Source organism: Castor canadensis, chromosome 9, assembly GCF_047511655.1.
Source record: "Castor canadensis chromosome 9, mCasCan1.hap1v2, whole genome shotgun sequence".
Taxonomy (NCBI): domain Eukaryota; kingdom Metazoa; phylum Chordata; class Mammalia; order Rodentia; family Castoridae; genus Castor; species Castor canadensis.
The window spans coordinates 139,664,029-139,685,235 of NC_133394.1; the positions used below are offsets into that span (position 1 = coordinate 139,664,029).

Below are 21,207 nucleotides of genomic sequence, written 5' to 3' on the forward strand. Positions count from 1 at the left end.
TCTAGATTGTAGGTATCTTTGGATAGTGCTGAACACAAAAAAGAAAAATCAAAGCAAGACCAGTGGGCAGGCAGCTGTGACAACCAGCATGATCTGAGGATGTGACATAGGACTAGAGACCTGGGGAAAGAGAGGGCCAGACAGACGAAGTAAGAAGCAAAAGCTCTGTGGGAGAATGGGCATTTCCATATCATGGCTCCTCAGAAGCTACTTGTACTCTTCAATTCACAGCTGTGAGAAAGACTATCTGAAATGAGAACTGCAAAGAGGTCAATTGGGCATCTGAGAGAAAAAATAAGGAAAAGGCATCCTCTGATGTTTCGGGGAATAGGACTGCTGCTCCCACATAAAAAAGTGATTTCTTGTCTCCTTTCCAAAGTATTGTTTTCTTCTGGATTTGTTCTGGCTACTCAAGTTCCTAAAGGCTCTTCTTGCCAGTAAGATAGAAGTCTTATTCCTATCTTCTATTTCTCTTTCTCCATTTCTTCCTCTTACAAAATGCTCTACACTCAGCTTCCAGTACACCAAAAATTCTGAATTATATCTATATATTTTAAAACCTTTTTAAAAAACCAAGTAATTGTTAAACCCAAGCTAACATAACAAAATTATTACATACATATGAGAGTTTAAAAATTTTAATTTCTGAATATCTGTATATGTTCATCAGCCTCTCAGGATATGAAACTCAATAATAGCATTTACTTAAATATAATTAACACCTAAAGTTTAGGCAGTTTTAATAAATTGTAAAAACCAACAACATACTTACAATAGAATTTGTGCACTTAAAACAAATTTCTAAAACTAGAATACTCTGGAAAGAAATTGTTACAAGCATTATATATTACAAAATACATTTTTGAAAATAATAACTAATAGTGAATTCCTAAGTGTTTATTCACTATTTTAAATTTCTGTAGCCTTGATAAATATAACCCGAGAAATGGTCAAAAGACAATGTATAAAAATACGTGCACAGCTCCAAAATGATTGTCAAAGAGATATTATAAATAAAAATGCAGTAAAAATAAAAACAAACATATATTATCTTGTAAATTTAATAACAGCTCTTCATATTAGGGATAAAAATAAGAGGAAAAAATCCACAAAACTATGCTATTATAGAAGTTTTTTTAATTGTGCATTATTACTTGTCCTTTTTTGTTCTTGAGTGACTTTTCCTATGATTCATCTGGAATGTGTATACTTCTCTTAATCTAGCAAATAATGAATGATGGCTGTGATTTCCAAAAGTATAAACAACAGAAAAAAGTTCCATGGGTGGTACTCTTGCTCAGTGCCTGATACCTGTCAGCAAAAAGTGAGATGATTTTTGTTGACTCCCTTATTCAAGAGTGTATAGAGCAGTATGTAGGAATTTTGGATTTGATGATTATTAGGCTTCCCTGTCAAAAGAAAAAATTAGCATCATTAGTACATGCAGTTACACTAATATGTATTACATTTGCAAGTATGCCTACAAAGTATCCAAAACTCAAGCCGAATAAGAACAAAATTATGAAATGAGAAGTGATGCTTTTTCTGAGTTGAATAAAATATAGATGAACCCTTTTAAGTACCTAGAGAAGTAGTTTGGAGGCCAGACCAGAATGTAAATCGAGCTTCTCCCACTCACTTCACTGTCAAACCTGGGCTAATTACTTCTTTGTGCTTCAGTTTCTTGATCTTTAAAGGAGGATACCAAAATAACCTATGAAGTTTAATGCCTAAAAGTAGTCACTAGAGTACCTGTTATGAATAAGTTCTCACATACTCAATAAAGAAATAAATATTGGGATATGTGTAAGAGTATGCCTTTCCAAGACAAATGAACATATTACTTAGAAAAAGATTAATCAGGCTAAGAATAAATTGGTTTCAATTGAAGGCAGGTAAAGTTTAGTCATAAGAAAGTGACCTGTGACTGTCTACAATAGATTTTATTTCCTCAAAAGTTGGGTCTTCACATCACTATAATACATAGAAACCTTTAAAAATGTGAAACTGTAATACTGAAAAGAATCCTTTCTAAAAGACTCACTTCTAACATTTAACAAAACGGATAAGCTTTTAAGTTCTTAGAAGAAGAGTATTCATTAAATTCATGATAGACTGCAAAATACCAAAAGCCGAGAGAATGTCTTTGATGTAATTGCAATTGTTACTAAAATATTATATATGGCATAGGAGGGTGGAAAAATTTGAAGAAAAAAAACAATACTTAAGAGTTCCTGTAAGTAAATGTTTTCCTTAAAAAATTCTGTATTAGCAACATTCAAAGCTAAATAGACTGAGTTGCAATAAAGAGGCACTCACTCTCTCTGGGACCTTTGATTGTCCAATTACACCCTCTGTAGTGAGCCCCAAATCTTATATGCTGCTTCTGAAATTTATTTACATATTAACTACCTCCTCCCCACACAGACATCCATGAAATGTAACATGCTGGCCCTGGCCCTTTTTATTGTCCCATTCCTAACAGAGGTCTAAAGGGTGTGGGAAACCACTGAGGGAGAGTTTGGGGTTAAAAAGCTGTCATCAATATTTATCATCTATTAACTTGTATTTCAGAGGGGAGGAAAGGGCAAGTACATTCTGCTTTCAAATTCTCAGAACAGCAAGTACATTATAAGCAAGTACTTCCTTTCTCTTAAACAGGGACACAGGTTGGCTAGGGTCTCATTCTGCACATTTCCTCAACAAGATACCTGAACACTAATCCTTCATCTAGGACTTAAACCCAATGAAGAAGCTCATTACCCCATAGGTTAGGAACTTATTACCTCTTCATAAACTTTTTTCCCCTATTTTGGTGGGACTGGGGTTTGAACTCAGGGTTTCACACTTGCAAAGCAGGTGCTCTACTGCTTAAGCCACAACTCCAGGCCAATTTGCTGTCACTATTTTGGCCATGGGGTCTTACAATCTGTTTGCCCAGGATGGCCTCAAACTGCAACCCTCCAGATCTTAGCCCTTCAAGAAGCTAGAATTACAACTGCAAGCCAGTGGCGCCTGGCCACCTCTTTATAAACTTTATTCCAGGCGTTCATCATGGAAAGAATGTAATTGATTTAAAAAGTCATTGAAATTAGACAAATTAGGTAATTTAGAAAAAGCCATTTTAAAGTTATATGTGATCATGCACATCTTATGGTAATTAATTCTTTTAGAAAATAAGTAAAATAGCTGTCAGAGTGGCTCAAGTGACAGACTGTCTGCCCTGAGTTCAACCCTCAGTATTGCCCCTGCCAAAAAAAGTAAAAGGAAACTAAGTTCTGAAATATTAAGATGATTACATGTAATCCTATCATTAAAATCTGATAAAACATAATCTCCAAAATGAGATTTGTGGAAATATCACTAAAACTAGATATCTGAACACTTCTTCAAATAATGCCAATTCAATGAATCTAGTTGACATCATAGAGTAATGACATCCCCCCCATTCTTGAAAAGTCAGAATAATCAATGGGACTATTTCACAGTGTTTCAGTGGTTCAACTCCAACAAATACACACTTCTGTAATCCCAGCTACTTGGGGGGAGATTTAGGGGATTGTGGTTCCAGTACAGACTAGGCAAGATGGGTATGGTGATGCATGCCTGTAATCTATCTCAGCTATACAGGAGGCATAAACAGGAGAATTGTGGTCCCAAGCCAGCCTGAGAAAAAAAGCAAGACCATATATAAAAAAACAACCTAAAACAAAACGGGGTGGAAACATGGCTCATGTGAGAGAGCATTTGCCTAGCAAGTGTGAAGCCTTGGGTCCAAACTTCAGTATTGGCAAAAAGAAAAAAGAAAAAAACCGTTAACATGAAAAGAAAAAAATATACTTGATGAGTTCTTATTTTCTCCCCTTGCACTTTTCAATGGTCAAAGCAAAAACATCTAACTTAGTTTAAAGAGAAAAACTAAGGCTGTACCACACAGTACATGAGTGCACAGGCCTTGAATTTACCCAGCCATGGTCTGAGTCCCTGTACTTAAAACCTGTGTGATGTTGGCAAGACAAAAACTCTGAGTTCTAAAATTGAAAATAACACTATCACATTCACAGGGTTACTTGAGCTGAAATGAGATAATACATGCTAAACAGAGCACCAATTTTATTATAGGCCTAAAAGTAAAGCAAACAAAAAGCCGTAACTGAAGGGATCTCACTTACCCTTCCACCATGCTGCTCCAGCTTCTGCAATGCACTAGTGATCGGCTCTTTGAATTTCTTGTCCATCAGCCTCTTGGAAAGCTTTCGAGGAGAGATTGGGAGGGGGTGAAATAATGTGGAAACACAATGTCCACCACATGCATGACTAAACTGTATGAGCGCCCCTTAAGACATCAAGGCTGCTTTTAGAAAGCAACATTAAAATTTATATGCAATAGATACCATTGCAATTGCTTAAAAATGAATTTACATTATTTCAAACACTATCAATTCAACAACATTTATGACAACTAGAGAAAGTTTTCTGTGAAACAGCATATTTTTCCATTTTTTAATATGCAAGTACATTTGGAGGACCATGATAGAAAGCTATACCTCATTAGCACATATTTTCCTACAATAACAGGGAAGAGTTGAAAAAATGATAGCACATTTATGGAAAAATTAAGCAATAGTGTTAGAGGACTCAGAATAGAAACCACAAGACCGCCTATCCCAAGGAATGTCCTAACCAGGCCCTAGTTGGAAAGGTGGGAGTTTGTTTACAAAGAGAGTGCACTCAGGTAAGTGAGGATAGTCATAGGAGGAAATAGATAAACAGTGCAATTTAGGTTATCAAGAACAGCTTGTAACAATATTCTCACATGTCTGCATTACTGTACCCCAAAACCTAAACATTTCATTTTATAGAAGGACTTGCTCAGGGGTTCACTTTCTAGAAGCTTGGGCAAAGAATTCATCATTCATCACTTACAAGAACTATGCTATAGAAAGTTGGTTTCTGGTCCTGGGTCCTCCAAGATATGAAAGCAATCCAGCAGGAGCACTGAGTAGCAAGCCCTTTTAATCAAACACTGACAATTAGCCTGGGTCAGAAGAGACTCCCAGAAAGATAAAAGAACATGAGAAAGGCAACTTGAAAGGAAGAGACTCCCAGAGCCTACCAATATCTTGGAGACTAACAAGAAAAAATCTCTCTTCACTTTTTTTTTGCAGTCCTGGGATTTGAACTCAGGGCCTTATGTGTGCAAGGCATGTGCTTTACTACTTGAGCCACTCCATCAGCTTCTCGAAAAGGTATCTCTATATTTCTTCAGTTTACTTGCATTGGACTGTGCAACAGTCCCTCCATGCTCATTATGGATGACCCCAGCCAGGATTTTAGTATTTATAAGAGTGTGCAGTAAGGATTAACCTTGCCTAAAGAAAGATTTAGCCCTTGCCCCAACCTCCTGGATGGTTATCTCTAAGCTCTTAGAATGTCCTGCCAGGTAAGTGTCTTTGCTAATCAGGCTTTAGGCTATTTCAGATAGTTTATGCTAACAAGGTGATCTAGATTCTGGAGAGGGTATAGACTAATGTCAACCACGCAGACAGGCAATTACACCTGAGTGGCAGACATCACTAAGAACTGTGAACACCAATGAACACAAAGGCTCATGAGCAGGCTCCATGAATGCTCCTAGGTTCTGCTGCTGAAGAGGCAAGCACTGTCTGACTACTTCACCGGGAAAGGATGGCATGTAGCTGTACATCCAGAGCTCTATGTGCCTCTCACTTTGCTGCTTTGAATGGATCTCTTGGCTGTAATAAGTGTAACCATGAATAGTATCTTTTCTCAGGTCTCTGCATCCTTCTAGCAAATTATTACACCTAAGAATTGTCCCGGAGACCTCATGAACTACAATGTTCCAATGTCTATTTGAGACAAGGATTAAACTACACAGGAAAAATCCCATCTTCAATGTAAAAAAAAACTGACAATGGCAACGAAAAAGAAAAATGGAGAAAAGCCTGGGCTTGGTAATACATAATTACACAAAAGGGCATATGAGCACTGCTTATAATTCACAGATAATACACATACGTACAATAACACTATACTGCTCATTAATTTTTATCATTAAATTTTTGTTTACTTTTTATTAAATGCATAAACTCTGTTTTTATTGGCACTTGCCATAAAAAGATATTAAAGAGAACAGCATCCATCACTAAAATGGGCAATCTCTATATTTTTTGGTTCAAGATTTTGAAGTATTTTAATGATTAATTGGAAGACGTTACATCATGAAGAGCTACATATACACAATCACTCTCTAATCTTCACAGTACTCACACTTGTAAGCAGATGTTTCAGATGATCATTCAGAGAAGAACCAACAACAACACTTAACTGTACCAGAGCACCCAACCCTCTCTCGAACACGTCGTCATCTGCATGGACCTGTGGGGATGGTGGTTAGAAGTATGGGGGAGAGGGGTTGGGGAAGAGGATAGGTTAGACAAAGGGCAATCAGGTGGGGAAAAAAATTTAAACGTCTAAAATTAGAAGACAATCAGTGAAAACCAAAATTTAAAAAGTAGCTTTAATGCTGGACATCTGGAAGCAGAAACAAATTTTCAGCCTGACTAAAGCATGAACTACAATATATCTAGCATACAAAAGGATAAATCTGAAGCATATTACTTCCTTTAATAATTCAAAATGTCCCTTTTGACCTTTAGTATGTCCTTTAATGGTGTATTCAAATGCATAATCATCTGGCCCTGAAAACCAGTGGCCTCACTCTGTACATACCCCAAAATCACAGGAAAAGAACTTGTTTGCATATAATATGCAAAATATCCACACATATTAGAATTTTCTTTTCTATCATGTGATTTTAAAATAACAAAGCAGAACGAGATAAATGACGTACCAGAGCTGCCTTCAGCACAGGGATCAGTCGAGGTAGCAAAGGTATAGTTTTTTCAGAAGCACCTTTGACCAAAAGTAATTCTCTAAAACCCTCCTTTGACACAAAGGTATATGGATGTTTTGTCTCTCTCAGCCCCTGCCAAAGGTGACACAAAAATAAAAACACAAAACATGAATCACTACTATTTTACCATGCTTATAACAGAAAAAAATTGAACCCTTACTAGACTAAGTGAAAATCAAAAGTTGGATTATTGTTTTCCCAATCATAATATATAATTTCAGCAATTATAGTTCAAATAATATAAGAAATTTGAGCAAAAGACACACATAAGACAAGAGGAGTCTCTACCCTCAGGGAAAAAAAAAGAAAAACAACAAGAAGAGGAAAAGTGAGTGGAATAAAAAAAAAAAGAAAGAAAAAATAAAGGAATAAAGAAGAAAATGAAAAGGGTGGGAAGGAAGGAAAAAGCAGGCAAGAGAGAAATGGAGGGAGAGGAAAAGTAAGTAAAAAGAGCAAAAAAGATGAGAAAACTCACTACAACCCTAAAATCGTTTGTCTGAAAGCACAGAAGTTAGTCCAGACTGCAAGTTTCTACCCACTCTCTGAAGAGGGCCCTGAGGACCCTCTACCTTTCTCAACTTGCTTAATGAGTTTTTAAAATATATTTCCTCCGTATTTAAATATCTTATATTGAGATATTTAGAAAGCAAATGCAAAGAGCACTGTAAGATTTTAAGGTCACTTTTAACACTAGAATGAAATGTACAAAAACCCCAGCGCATCCTTCCACTATGCCTTTTGCTCCGAATCCATTAGAAACAGCAGACGGCATCCATTTAGGACTTAACTAATCACTCTGAGTCCAGATAAAAAGGCCATCTAACCTTTTCCAAAAAGATAAAACAAAGCAAAACTTTTTTGTTTTTTTTGCAGGGGGGAGATGATGAACTCAGGACTCATACTTGCTGGGCAGGCACTTAACCACCTGAACTACATCACTAGCACTTTTTGCTTTTAGTTATTTTTCAGGAGGGTCTGGTGCTTGTTGCCTGGTTGCCCTGGACCACAATCCTCTTACTTACACTTCCCTTGCAGCTGACATGACAGTGCATACCACCATGCCTAGCTTATTTGTTGAGACGTGCATGTAGTCTCACTAACTTTTTGCCTAGACTGGTCTCAAACTGTGATCCTCCTATCTCTGCCTCCAGAATAGTGGGTATTACAAGTGTGAGCCACCATACCAGCACAGCAAAACAAAATTTTATAAAAGCAATAGCAAAGCTCCTCCACTTTGACTAATTATTTGTGAAGCCAGTTAAGTATAAATAGCTACAAAGTCACGTTTAGAAATACTCAGTTTCAAGTATTCTGTTCTGTAGACTTAACTATCTGCTTCCAAATATGTGATCAAACACTCCCTTTTCTCCATGTCTCCAGGCTTCTGAAAAGTGTGTTGCCAAGCAGATAAGCACCACTGTAGACCACAGGATCTATGATTTTGGGAGCACAGGATAATGTGGACTAACTTAGAACAATTTTAAGTTTACAGAACTGGTTAATCAATTTCTAATAAATGAGAATCATAATTACTTCCTAACAGAGTACAAGGTTTAAATGCTATTGTTCAGCTCTTATTTCAAAAGTACAGAATGAGATTTGTTTACAAGCTACAAAATAACATTCCATGCAATTTTAAAATTTTTTTTTCATAAATACAAGAGAAATACAATGTTTACCTCAGCTAAAGTAATAAGAAGAGGATCAAATGGAAGAATTTCAGGAGGGCATTCCCATTGTAATCTGTGTTTTACTGACCCATGTATCAATCTAAAATACAAAACAAAAAATCCACAATATATATCAACAGGGATTTTCTAACATAAATTGTACTCTTCATGAAGTATAACCATATTAGAATTATTTTGTAACATATAGGAGAATCATGACTTCAAAAGATACTACAAGGGCATTTTACAAAGCAATGTCTATAATCCTATAAACCACTACTCCTTCAGCAAAACTGTTTAGTAACCTCACATTTGTTAAACCTACAACTATAGTACTTCAGCATGTTGCTATCTGTGAATCTCAGTGCAAATATTCCAACTGGTATCTCTCAGATATAATTACAACACAGGAAACCTACAGAAAATGAAAAAGCAAACAAAATGTATTAGAAAGGTTGTGTTTTATAAAGAACATTGTCTTTCAAATAGAGCTCACTGAACCCTAATACTAACATTTGAAGGCAAATCAAGTTTGGTATGTATTAGAGAAGAAAGATGAGAAGACCAAGAAAGTGAAATGACCTTTTCAGGGTTACAAAGAGGTCACCCCTGAATTAGTGTCTCTGTTCTCTCTTTTTTTTTTCCAAACAGACTTTACTGAGGTGCAAATGACATGAAATAAATTGCCCATACTTAAAATGAACAATTTGATAAGCTTCAGCATACAAACACACCTGAGAACCCATCACTATTATCATGACAACAAGCTCATCTATCACCCCAGACATTCCTACACACTCCTCTGTACTGGTCTCAACTTCTTGACTCCCTCTATAACACTATTTTTATATTTTCAGCAAAACCCAATTGCTTTGGGAGAAGACATTCAAGAGAGAACCTAAAAATAGGGCTTCAATTTAGTATTTAATTAAGAAATAATAATAAATGCAAGCTTATTTCTCACTCAAAATTTGAAAATACCATTAAAAACTACATTTAAAAAATTTTGGAACCAAAAGAAATGAATGTTGCAATTATCCTTTCTGTAATGTAAGCAAATTTTTCTATCATCTAGGACAAGTTAAAACTGGTCATACTGTGAAAAAAGGCAACAAGAATTAACCCAAAAGAAAATAAAAACAGCCATATGTACTTACTAAGAAATACAGCTTCATTACTAAATTGCCAATTGTCACTTTACAAACAAGATAGTATTATTATTATTTTTTTTTTGCAACTTGCCCAAGCCTATGAATGCTTAAGCTGATCATTTTAAAGTGATTCATTCAGTTTTTTAAGTTATTTGATTGTTTACCATAGATCTCTGTAATTATATTTTAGGATTATAATGGGTTTCTTCAGTGTCCAGGAATCTGTACCAATCCAATAGCCAAAGCATGAAATCTTCAACTTTACTAGTAAATAAAACCAAATACTATGTTGCTTTTACTCAATTATTCTGAATAATATGGTCAGTTATAAATTGTATTGATTTTACCTGCAAGGAATACCACCTTTAGAATAAATGGCTGCGAATGCAGAAGGGGCTCGTGACTGCTCACCAAACTGAAATAAAAAATGAAAATATTACAATTATCTCTACTTTGCAATACCTAATCAATTTTAACCCTGCTGAGATCAGAAGCAAACAGCTACCCTGACTTTGAAACCACCACTCTGGTATCACATGCAGCATTCCTGATTAGCAATATGGCAACTGAGAAAAACTGTCAATCCTCTTGATACTAGTAATACTATAAGTAAGCTCTGTACATTTCTTTTTTTTAAACATCTACTTTTTTACAGCAGGTTTGCAGGTGGCTGAAACCATATATGGACTGCCTTTTCAAGAAGAGTGAATAGAGAAGTGCTTTGTACAAGGCAAGTGATTTGTTTTTAACCACCAACATATTCCTACAGCCAAATAAGATGGTATGGGTGCAAGAGAATCTGTACACCTTCTCCAAACTGGCTTTTATGCTTCTGTTAAAAACAAAGTATTAGGCTGGCAGGAGTGAGACTTAGATTGTGCAATTCTCGTAAACATTTGAGTCTTCTTAGATTCTATAACTTTATAGCCTTCTAGTTTTGTATACATTATCTTAAGAATTCAGTAATTCTGTACTCAACCACAACAAATTAAATAATCTCAGCACAAATCATTTCAATATTATTGATCAGGACAAAAAAATAAATATTTTACCAAATGGTACATTGAATATAATCATTTAAATACATTTCTTTAAATTATAAAGTATAACTTTACTAATCTATTTAAAAGATATAAGAAGCTAATTTTTTAAAGTTATATGTCAAAGCTTAAAAATATACTTAGTACGTAAGTTTTCAAATAACTTCTGATATTATTATTTGAGATGATTTTAAAAACTTTGATTTCTTAGCAGAAATCAGAAACAAATGAGTGAACTGGTAAGAATTATTACTCAAAACATAGACTGAGTTTTATAACTATATCATTTATTATTATTTTATTTTATACCGTCCTTGTCCTCCAAACATACTTTCCCATAGAAAAAAGGAGTTAATTTAAAGCTTATCCTCTATAGGACTGACACATTTTGAATGCTGAGTAGAGTTTTCTCCACTTGCTACTTTTAAGCTTGTGGTGAAAGGATAGTGTACAGTGGTCAAGATGAAGAACAGAGACAACAATGTGTGTGTGGGAGTGAAAGTGGAGGTGAAAAAGTGTAGAGATTTAATTTATGCTGTACAATGTTCATCACTGGATCGGACAGGGCTTATCAAAACTGACTCAGCTGCTAAAAACTAGCAAGAGGGAAACTAAGGTCGGCATTCACAATGGTTCAACAACATTAGGCTAAAGACCTATTACCTTTAAAAGTCAACTGAGTTAAGGAATCTACTTACAGGGTTAATTGTTTTAGGGTTAAGTTTATCACTTGGTCGAGGATGAAGTTTTTGTGCAGACTCTGGAGAACTGGTGGAAGAGGAGGATTTGCTTCGTTGAGCTGTAGTCCTGTGTTTTATTTGTGCACTTGTGGATGTCCTTTGATCACAGTTACCTGAAAAACACAGAACATCAACAAAAAAGAGATGAACTGAAGGCAATAAAGTTCATTCTCAATCCATGTGGAACACAGTCTCACTAACAAACTTGGTCTTTTCATTTAAAAAGCAAGGCTCTGTACCTGCTACTCTGTTTCTCAACTGTACACTTCCAGGACACTCTGATTTCTGCATCGCTTGCCTTTTACTCCTGTAGTTAAATGAAACTTGATTTCAAAATTTATCTGTTACCAACAAAAAGATCAAAACAGAATAGAGTACAAAAACACAGAAAATAAACAAAAAGTCATGCTGTGGAGCAAAATGCCTGAAAAAACTAATGAGAAGGTATGAAATTACCAACTGCAATAATTTCATTGACAACAAAATAACCATTAAAAGATAAAATATATAATTTATATTTAATAATGTATAATTACACAAGAGTGTGTACAAACACAGCTTATAATTTACAGCTACCATGTGCATCCCATCTATAAGAAGTAAAGATATATAGTCTTTTTTTCCATTTGAATTGTCAAAATATACTCTAAGAAGCTCATCTGTAAAACTCTGGCCACGTAAGAAGACATGTAAGAGATCTCTGAAAGCGGTGACTGGCAGGGAAAGGGAAGGTAGCAGTGCCTTCTCCATCTTCTCTGGCCTCTTTCTAGACTCCAAATGCTAATGTCTATCTATCATGGTCTAAGTTTCCACTGACATAATGATCTCTTCTGCATAATGTACTACAAGCTCTTTAAATTAAGCCGAATCTGAGATTGTCACACTGAAATTATGAATCCTTTGCTAATTCAAGGTGCCACCAGTCTTCTGGTACCCAGACTGAAAAACTTAGGATCATCATTGTGTCCTGTCTACACTCAAACCTGTAACTGTGGTGAACATGTGATGAGGAAGCACAGATATGGGCTCATCCTGGGTATGTATCTCAGCTTTAGCAATTATAAGGTTTATGAATTCAAGCAGATTATATCACCTCCTCAAGCCTTGCCTTCCTATCAAGGCTTTTACAGAAGAATAAAAAGATGATATATAAAGTTGCTTACCCAGAGAATGTTAGTTCACTTATCTCTCTTCTACAGCACCCCTCACAGTCACATGACAGGCCCCAATATAAGACGCTAATTGACCTTGGACTGAAATCTTTAAAACTGTGAGCCAAAATAACCTTTTCTTCTTTCTAGGCTGTCTTAGGTATTTGTTAAAGGAATAGAAAGCTAACCCATGATACAAAGAGTTGTTTTGGTATTAGTATTATTATTAATAGTGTGGTAAATGCGACTAAATATGTCCTTGTTGAAAAAATTGACTTAACATCAATTTGAAGATTCAGTTTAATTTTTTTCATGGTAAACTGTAAGAGTTCTCCTACTTGAAACACACACATTGCAAAATGCCTACCCACAAAGTGCACAGTCACATAAACTCATGGTGCACATTTTTCAAACCTACCTACCAAATCTTAAAAAGTTTTATATGTAATTCTACAGCTAAATTTCTATCTTCTTTATGTCAGAAAGTTGTTCATGTGACACTGCCTATTTTGAATGAGTTCAAAAGGCTACTGAAACTCTTCATCTGAAAGACTTTTAAACATGCTAGGGAAACTGAGCTTCATGGTTGCTAAGTATACAGGGGAGTTTTTATGTGTAGTATACTTATGGAATTCTCAGCAATAAGCAGACACACAAAAAATGTAAATATTTCTATATTTTTTTCAAAATGTACTACATTAGAGTTTCTTTTCCAAACAATTATGTTTTTGCTTGTTAAAAATACTGCTCTTTACCTAAGTTTTAAAAAATAACATCTACCTAGAAGCATACCACTGAGAAGTCAGAACATCAACTGTTTGTAAAAGAAAAAATGTTTTTTAACTCATCTTATTCTCAAAATGCTTTAGCTTTTTCATAACTTGTGCACAGTGGTTGTAAAGTGGTAGTGACTGGAAGAAGAAATAAGAAGAAAATTGTTTAATAAATACTATCAATATCATCCTTTATTTCATTCTCTTACAAAATAATAGAAAGATTCTACGTAGACACAGAATCCATAAATCCACTGATCATGGAACACTTAAAACTATGTCACAGTATCAGAGAACAAATCAGGCAAACAAGGCCTCACTGTGCAAGCACCATTCCCTTAAGCTTCATTAAGTACTGTAAGTCACCCATGAGGTGTCCTGGGCATTGTGTCCATGCTCGGAAATCATACTTCTTATCGTTGTTTTGTTCAACTCAAATATCCCGTCTCTTTCCCTACATGTACTTTCTTCCCCCGCCCGGTTTTTCACAAAACTGTACGGAATTGCTTGTTAAATTCTCAGGGGGGCAGTGCCCACGTGTTTTTCTACCTATATTCCAATATCTAGAAAACTCTTGCAAAGTTTAATAGTAGTGGTTCATTCTCTACAACTCCTTCAAATTGCAAGAAGCACGGGCAGTTCAAGATCCACTTATTCCAATTCCTTTTTGCCATACAGTAAATTCAAAGTAAAATCTGCTTTCCATCTTTCCAACTCCCCCACTATCCCCGCCACCACCCACTTCCAAAGTTCAGGATCAGTGTTGTCAAAGTTTAAAAATGAGGAAGACACGGAGAAAAAAAAAAATGGAAAAAAAGAAGTGAAAAGTGGGGCGGACGTGGGAAGGGATGGCCGTTTTCAATTAAGGCCTACGAAAGCTGCTGCAGTCCAAGAACCAGGAAAGGCAGGGCGCGCGCTCTCGGCCATCAGGAACTCTAGGGTCGTTAGCTACCGCGTCCGGCGGCACTGGCCACAGAGCATCTGGCCAGCCGGCGTGCGGACAGCGCGGGGCAGGATTCCCGCGCCCGCGGTCTGGTCCTCGACTCAGGGTTCCTACCCCGCCTCTGCCGCCGCGATCAGCACACCACCGCCGCCCCAGGTGGGGACACGCCAGGCTCGCAGTCGCCGCTGGCCGCCAAAATTAAGGAGACTGCGGCTTCGCGCGGCTTGCGCACCCGGCGCCGCGCAGTGACGTCACACGTGCGCTGCGCCCTCTAAGCCAATGACAGAAAGGCTGCGGTGGCGCGCTTGGGTAGCAGGTTGCCGCGGCAACCAGACGCCAGGAGTTCAAAGGGCAGTTCAAAGGAGGCTATGCTTCTGTGACGGAAGGGCTGCAGGTGGGAGAATTTCTAGGAATGATGGCTCCTGGGAGCAAAGGAACTCACTGGCTCCAATCTGTTCTCCGTTTTCTTTCCAGTCCAGTGTGCGCATGACTCTTCGCTTCTAACACATAGTGTTCTCCAACTCTCTTGTCTTCATCCTCTGACAGTTGAGGATCGGGAACTGTTCTCCCAAAGCCATTTGCTAGCCCAGTGTGGAATGTCCTATAACGTCCTATCTATCTACTTCATAGACCCAACTTTCAAAAATTAGTGTCATGTCGTATTTCACTAATCCATTAGTTATTGCATCCACCTACATAATACATCCTTATTTTAATAGTAAAAAGCACATGATTTTGTCCTTCAGATTATTTTAATGAAACTAATGATAGAGGAAAATGTGTGTACCCTTGCAATTCCACCAGCAACAATTTGGGTCATCTTAGTAAAAAGCCCTTTACACCTGTGCACTACACTCCTCTCTAGTTCCCCTCCTATTGATAATCCAACGCCTTCACTTTTTGCTAAAGTAACAAATATACAGCTGGCATTGTCTGAACATTCCAGGTTATTTGGTCTTTCCATGCCTGGTAGCTCCATTCTTGTACCTGTCACCCCAGAAACATCTCCATTAGGCTCTGAGCTTCTTTGGGATGAGGATTGTGTCATTTTCTTTCTCGTTTCCACACCTTCCAGGTAGTGTAATAGGTACTTGGGAAATGCTCTTTGAGTGAGTGAACTGAATGAATGAACTCTGTCCATATCTATTTTCGTTAATATTATGTAAGCTTTGCACACAAATCTACTGTAATTTAAAAATTTTCTACAGTGTATTTACCTATCTTCCCCACTAGACTGTCCTCTAGCCCCCACTACCTAGTACAATGCATGTTTCATTAATGGTTTAAAAAAGAAAAAGAAAATATCCTACATTTTCATTTACTTTTACCCTATAAGTTATCATTTCCTCCTTACCCCTAGGGGTAAGACTCAGCAGCACATAGACGTTAGCCTTTGAGCCAAACCTTCTGTCCTGAACTATGACAATGACTTGTATTCAATAGTGCAGAGAACTGGCGTGCATATATTCTGAAATTAAGCTATCTAGGACTAAAACTCACCTCCAGTCCTTATTAGCTATGAGGCCTTGTGCAAAACAACTCTAAGCCTAAATTTCCTCCTTATCATAGGGTTCTTGTGAGACTTAAATAAAAATATAAGTAAAGTACCTGACACATAGGAAATAATCAGTAAGTATTAGCTAGTACAGTTATTCAGGTAAAAGCAAACTAAAATCAGCATGTCAGATGCTATAAGTGGCAGAAGTCTCAATCTATGCCTTAGAGTAGAGACTATATTATGACATAAATGTTTACCTGTATAATCCTCTCCTAATCATAATAAAAATAATCTTTCCTTAATTTTCTGCCTTTGTTTTAGAAAATGAAGAAATAGGCTCCTTCATATTGCAACTTTGTCAGGATATCAAGAAATAAATGCTGGATGCTTACTTGACTAAACTAGTTTGAGAAGTCTGTGGAGCATCCAGATGGCATTCCAGGGACAGTTGGATGTGCTCATGAAAAGAGTTAGAAAGTGGTCTGGGCAGAATCATAAACATATAGATGGTAACCAGAGCTATAGGAGTAGATGAAGTCCAAAGAGAATATGCGGTGTGTAAGAAACATAATACTGATTGTGGACATCTGCCTTCTAACTCTGTTCTGGTTTTAATACTTAATTCTGTATTTGGGGGTATAAAAGGATGAAGGAGGGAAAGCAGCCTATGTGTCTATCAATTTATTAAATAATTCTGAAAGTACAGAATATGCCATACATTTCTGTTTGCCCCTACAGATCCAGTCCCTACCGTTTTCCCTGCTATCTTCTCTAGGAAACTTATTAGTATAATGTACATCAACAAGGGTCACATATCCTCTGGATTATGTTTGGTATTGGATAATGGAGAGCACAAATAACAAATTAGAGAATTAGGGAAGAATAATGTCAAAATATTCATTTCTCTACTCCCATCACTGGGAGATTTCCTAGGGCTGACTGCTTTCCTAAGGAAAGGTCACAGCTCCTTTTTGCTATGATCTGAAATGCTTGTGTTGCCCCCATATTCAAATGTTTAAATCCTTATTTCAGGGTGAAGGTATTAGGAGGTAGGGACTTTGGTAAGTATTTAGGTCATAGGGACAGCGCCATCATGAATAGAATTAATGCCCTTATAATAAAGCCCTGAGAGACTCCTCACTCCTTCCATCTTGTAAGGATGCAGTGAGGAGGCACTGTCTATGAACTAGAAGGTGGGTTCTCACCTGACACAGAATCTGTTGTTGCCTTGATATTAGTGTCATCAGCCTCCCAAACTGTAAGAAACAAATATAACCCACCCACTCTGTGGTATTTTGTTAAAGCAGCCTGAACAGTTTGAGACACTTTCTAAATGGCTAAATCCAGACTAAACATGAAATCTCAGAGATGACTGGTTCTGGATTACTGTACTGTATGTCTGTGTGTATGGTTCCTAAATACGTTTGTAAGTAAGAGCTCTCCAAATTATTCATTTTAGTATGCTAGTACACACTATATAACGTAATGAATTAGGTAATTTAACCAAAGTTAAACACTTAGGGTGATTTTTATTCTCATTGTTTCAATTAGCTTGTGTTTACTGATTGAATGAATTAGTTGCATTTGTTAAGCAACCAAGCATTTTCAAAGAAAATATCACCAGTAATAATGGCTTTACCTTAATCAGTATAGAGAAAAAGCTCTTACCGTTTGCAGAAATTACAGACAAAGCAATCATTCCCCAAAATTATTTCCAAGTCCCCTAATCAGGAAATGAGATACAAGACATTTTGTATGTAATTTCCAATATACCCTGTCAGGATCTGTTAGACATCATCATTATAAAGTCATTAAAAGTCACTTGCACATGGGAAAAATTAAGCAGTCATGGTGGTTCCTCAGGTGAAAGCAAATGAGATCAGCATGGATGAGATGGATGGCCATATTGTTCAACAGAAAAAATATGCAAATCACATGGGAACACTTAAATTATCAAGTAGGCACATTTTAATACATAAAAAGAAACAGGTGAAATTAATTCTAGTAATATATTTTAACCCAATATACCCATAATATTATCACTTCAATATTTAACAAATATAAACATTGTTAATGCAGTATTTTTCTTTCTTGTTATGCTAAGTCCTCAAAATCTTGTGTATATTTTACCTTTAGAGTACATTTTAATTCATAGTTGCCATATTTCAAATCCTCAAGAATCACATATGGCTAGTGGCTACCATATTGAATAGCAAGAACAGCGTTATGGCCACAGAGAGTCAAGATACAGAATGAAATAAGTAATGGCAAAGAGTTACAGAGTATGTATCATATATAAAACATTTTTAGATATTTGAACATTTTTAAGTATTTGAACATCAACACCCATGAAGTGGCATGACTCAGACTGCAGAGTCAGTGCAAATAACTTCTGTGATTCTTAGTTGTATTTAATTTATTTTTACAAATATACTCTCTGTGGAAGAAACTTCCTCTTTTCTTGGAATTGTGTTGAAAGGGTGAGGTTCATTGAAGGTATCTCACCCTCAGTCATCTACACTTAGTTCATGCAGATTACTGGTATTTGTGTCTCATTCCAGGTTCTCCTTGAGAGCTAATCCTATTCCCCTCAGAAGTATTCAGGAAACATCCCATTTAACATAATCCTTTTGCTGGGTTCTGCCCCACCAAGATAATGGTAACCTGTGAGTCTGCCATAGAGTCATTTTCCTAGACACAATCTATAGCGTTTCTTCTCATTCTGTACCCTAGTAGGTTCATAGGCATCTTAAAGCATTGCCAGTTTAGGGACATTGCCCTGGGAACGGAAGATATATTGTCTCTGCTTTTTCTAGACCTTAACTTTGATTAGTAACATATTCTTCCATATCTTTTAGATAATGACTGGCCCTGAACTTGACTTTTGAAAGTTCAAAGTCAAGAATTTTACTCTTATCCTCACACTTTTATTTTAACACCTCCTCTCTTACATAGTCAGCATAAGATGCTCTAGCTGTAGTCCACATGGAGGAACCCAAGAGATAGCAGAAAATAATATTTTACATAAATATTTTATATTACTTTATACCTGGTCTTTTATAGGCATTTTCCACTTTGGTCTTTTATAGGCATTTTCCACTTTTATTGAGGATGTAATTAATAAATAAATTTACTTATTTTGATATAATATATTATAAAGTGATTATCACAATTAAACTAATTAATATATCTATCACCTCACATAATGTTTTGTGTTGTTTGTAAGAAGAAAATTTATGAATATTCTCTTAACAAATTTCAAGTATTCAAAATAGCATTATCAACTGGAGTAACCATGCTGTAATTTAAATCTCTAAAATTTATTCAACATGCATAACTTTGTGCCAACATCTGTAATTTCTTCAACCACTGAAATATAGATTTAAAATAAGTTGTCAGTTGTCATTTACAATAAGTTACTTTTAATGACTAGCTTGGCTGTAGTATAGCAATTAAATTAAAGGCTAGAGATTGTTAGGAATGGGATTGCCTCGATATCTATTAGAAAGTATAACATTAGTCATAATTACATTAGTTTCTTAAAGTGTCAATTAATTCTTGTTTTGCTGATTGTAGGCTAGTGAGTCTTTCATAAAGTCAATTTTGACAGAACTAGAAGGAATAGAAAGCCTTGGCTTCATCTCTGTGTGCTATCTGACAAAGGTCCATCATGACAATTTCAGGTTATAATGGGAAATCTATTTCTATGCTCGCCTTCTCTGCAACATCAACAGTTAAGAGGACTGGTATAGTCCTTCGTTGTGGATAACAGTATGCGAATCTTTTTTATACCCAGAAGACTCAATATATTTTTTGTAGCTTGTAGAGGGGCCTTTATGTCTTTGAGACTCACAGTGAGGTCCTCAGATCAGCATCTTCACCTAAGAGGTTGTTAGGAATGCAGAATTTCAGGTACCTAGAATCAGAATATGCATTTTATCAAGATAAGAAAATGGGCTACGTAATTTAAGAAGAAATGTCTTAAGCATCTGTGAGGGAGAGGTAGTGATCATAGCGAATGATTCCTTTTAATCAGTTTAAAGTCCATAACATCATAATGAAGGGGAATGTAATGATTGACATATAACAGATAATAACTTGAGAGGTATTTAGTCAAAGATTGCATTGAGAGTATGAGCATATTTTGAATAGGACTGTTGTAGTTTGAATAGTGCCTCTCTTAAAATTCATGTATTGAAATCCTAATCTTGAAGTTCCTCAGATTATGACCTTATTTGGTAATAATGTTATTGAAAATTAACTAGTTACACTAAAATGAAGTCGTTGTAGAGTTCATGTGCAATTATTATCTAATATAACTTGTCTTTATTTTGAACAAAAGGAAATTTGAACACATATAGGCAGATAGAACACTACGTGAAGATGTAGGCAGAGATGGAGTTATGCAAGAAAAGCCAAGGAATGCCAATGATGGCTAGTATCACCAGGAGCGTGGTAGAAGACATAGAACAGATCTCTTCCTCACAGCCTTATAAAGGAACCAGCTCTGTCAATAATTTATTATCAGACTTAGCCTCCAGAATGGTGAGACAATAAATTTCTATTATTTAAGTCACCCCGTTTGTGGTATTTTGTTATGGCAGAAATAGGAAAACTAATACATATCTTGGAAAATCCCCAAGGTCTTATCATTAATCCCATAATGTATGTTATAATTGTATTCTATGGAAAAGTTATGTTAAACCTAGGAACCATATTTTTGGGGAAGAAACAATTGATTTCTTGATAAGTATATCATACTTTGAACACTTGATTTTGTAGGCTTCTAAGCAATGTGAGAGTCACACAATTGCTGAGCCATATTGATGTTTAAAGAAAGCATTCTGAAATTATATGCTTATAATGAATACAACAGGGGATGTTGAGTTTGTCTTTTTGATTTGTTATTTCTTGTATTATATGATTCTCAAAACCATTCTCACCATTGTGTTGAGCTAATTAAACTCTGGAACTGCTGAGTTTTTCTTTTTCTAGTATTCTTCCTAATACCATGAAGGAATAAATTTTTGCTATCACCTAGAGCTGTCAAGAGAAACCCCTAAAATAGTTTATGTGTAAAATATACACTTGGAGTTTTATTATTCTAAATCTGGAGGTGGATTTGTCAAAGAAAATAATAGTAAAAGCAGTCAATATATGAGCAAAATTTGTAAGATTCTAAATTTAAGAAATAATTTCCAACAGAGTAACAAATAACAATAGTTATCAAAAAGTCTAAACTTTCACAAACTGTGCCTTTCTCAAAATAATTTAAAACCAAGCAGAAGAAATATACAAAAATAA

The 21,207-nt window shown here is 35.9% G+C and overlaps 1 protein-coding gene across 3 annotated transcripts; it reads right to left on the bottom strand.

Annotated features, from left to right (window-relative positions):
* Positions 1–622: 622 nt before the first annotated feature.
* On the bottom strand, positions 623–14,650 carry Pacrgl (parkin coregulated like). 3 transcript variants are annotated; one of them, XM_074042534.1, is made up of 10 exons: positions 14,520–14,650; positions 12,702–13,600; positions 11,778–11,845; positions 11,497–11,651; positions 10,106–10,173; positions 8,617–8,707; positions 6,875–7,009; positions 6,292–6,399; positions 4,173–4,253; positions 623–1,409 (listed from the first exon to the last, which is right to left on the bottom strand). In XM_074042534.1, the coding sequence occupies exons 3-10, from the start codon at positions 11,827–11,829 to the stop codon at positions 1,353–1,355; spliced, it is 747 nt and encodes a 248-aa protein (XP_073898635.1). In that variant the 5' UTR covers positions 11,830–11,845; positions 12,702–13,600; positions 14,520–14,650; the 3' UTR covers positions 623–1,352. The 3 variants fall into 3 exon arrangements, 2 of the variants coding, with proteins under 2 accessions (XP_073898635.1, XP_020008416.1); XR_002211547.2 differs by lacking the exon at positions 12,702–13,600 and adding an exon at positions 4,927–5,012 and having other exon boundaries at positions 1,351–1,409; XM_020152827.2 differs by lacking the exon at positions 12,702–13,600.
* Between the last annotated feature and the right edge of the window lie 6,557 nt (positions 14,651–21,207).

Bases quoted from the DNA above. Each gene is read 5' to 3' on its own strand.
- Pacrgl (XM_020152827.2), bottom strand. From the start codon at position 11,829: ATGCAGAAATCAGAGTGTCCTGGAAGTGTACAGTTGAGAAACAGAGTA. The intron at 11,652-11,777 runs GTACAGAGCCTT...TGTGTTTTTCAG, and splicing joins GTTGAGAAACAGAGTAGCAG to GTAACTGTGATCAAAGGACA. The intron at 7,010-8,616 runs GTAAACATTGTA...CACCTTTGGCAG, and splicing joins TTCTTATTACTTTAGCTGAG to GGGCTGAGAGAGACAAAACA.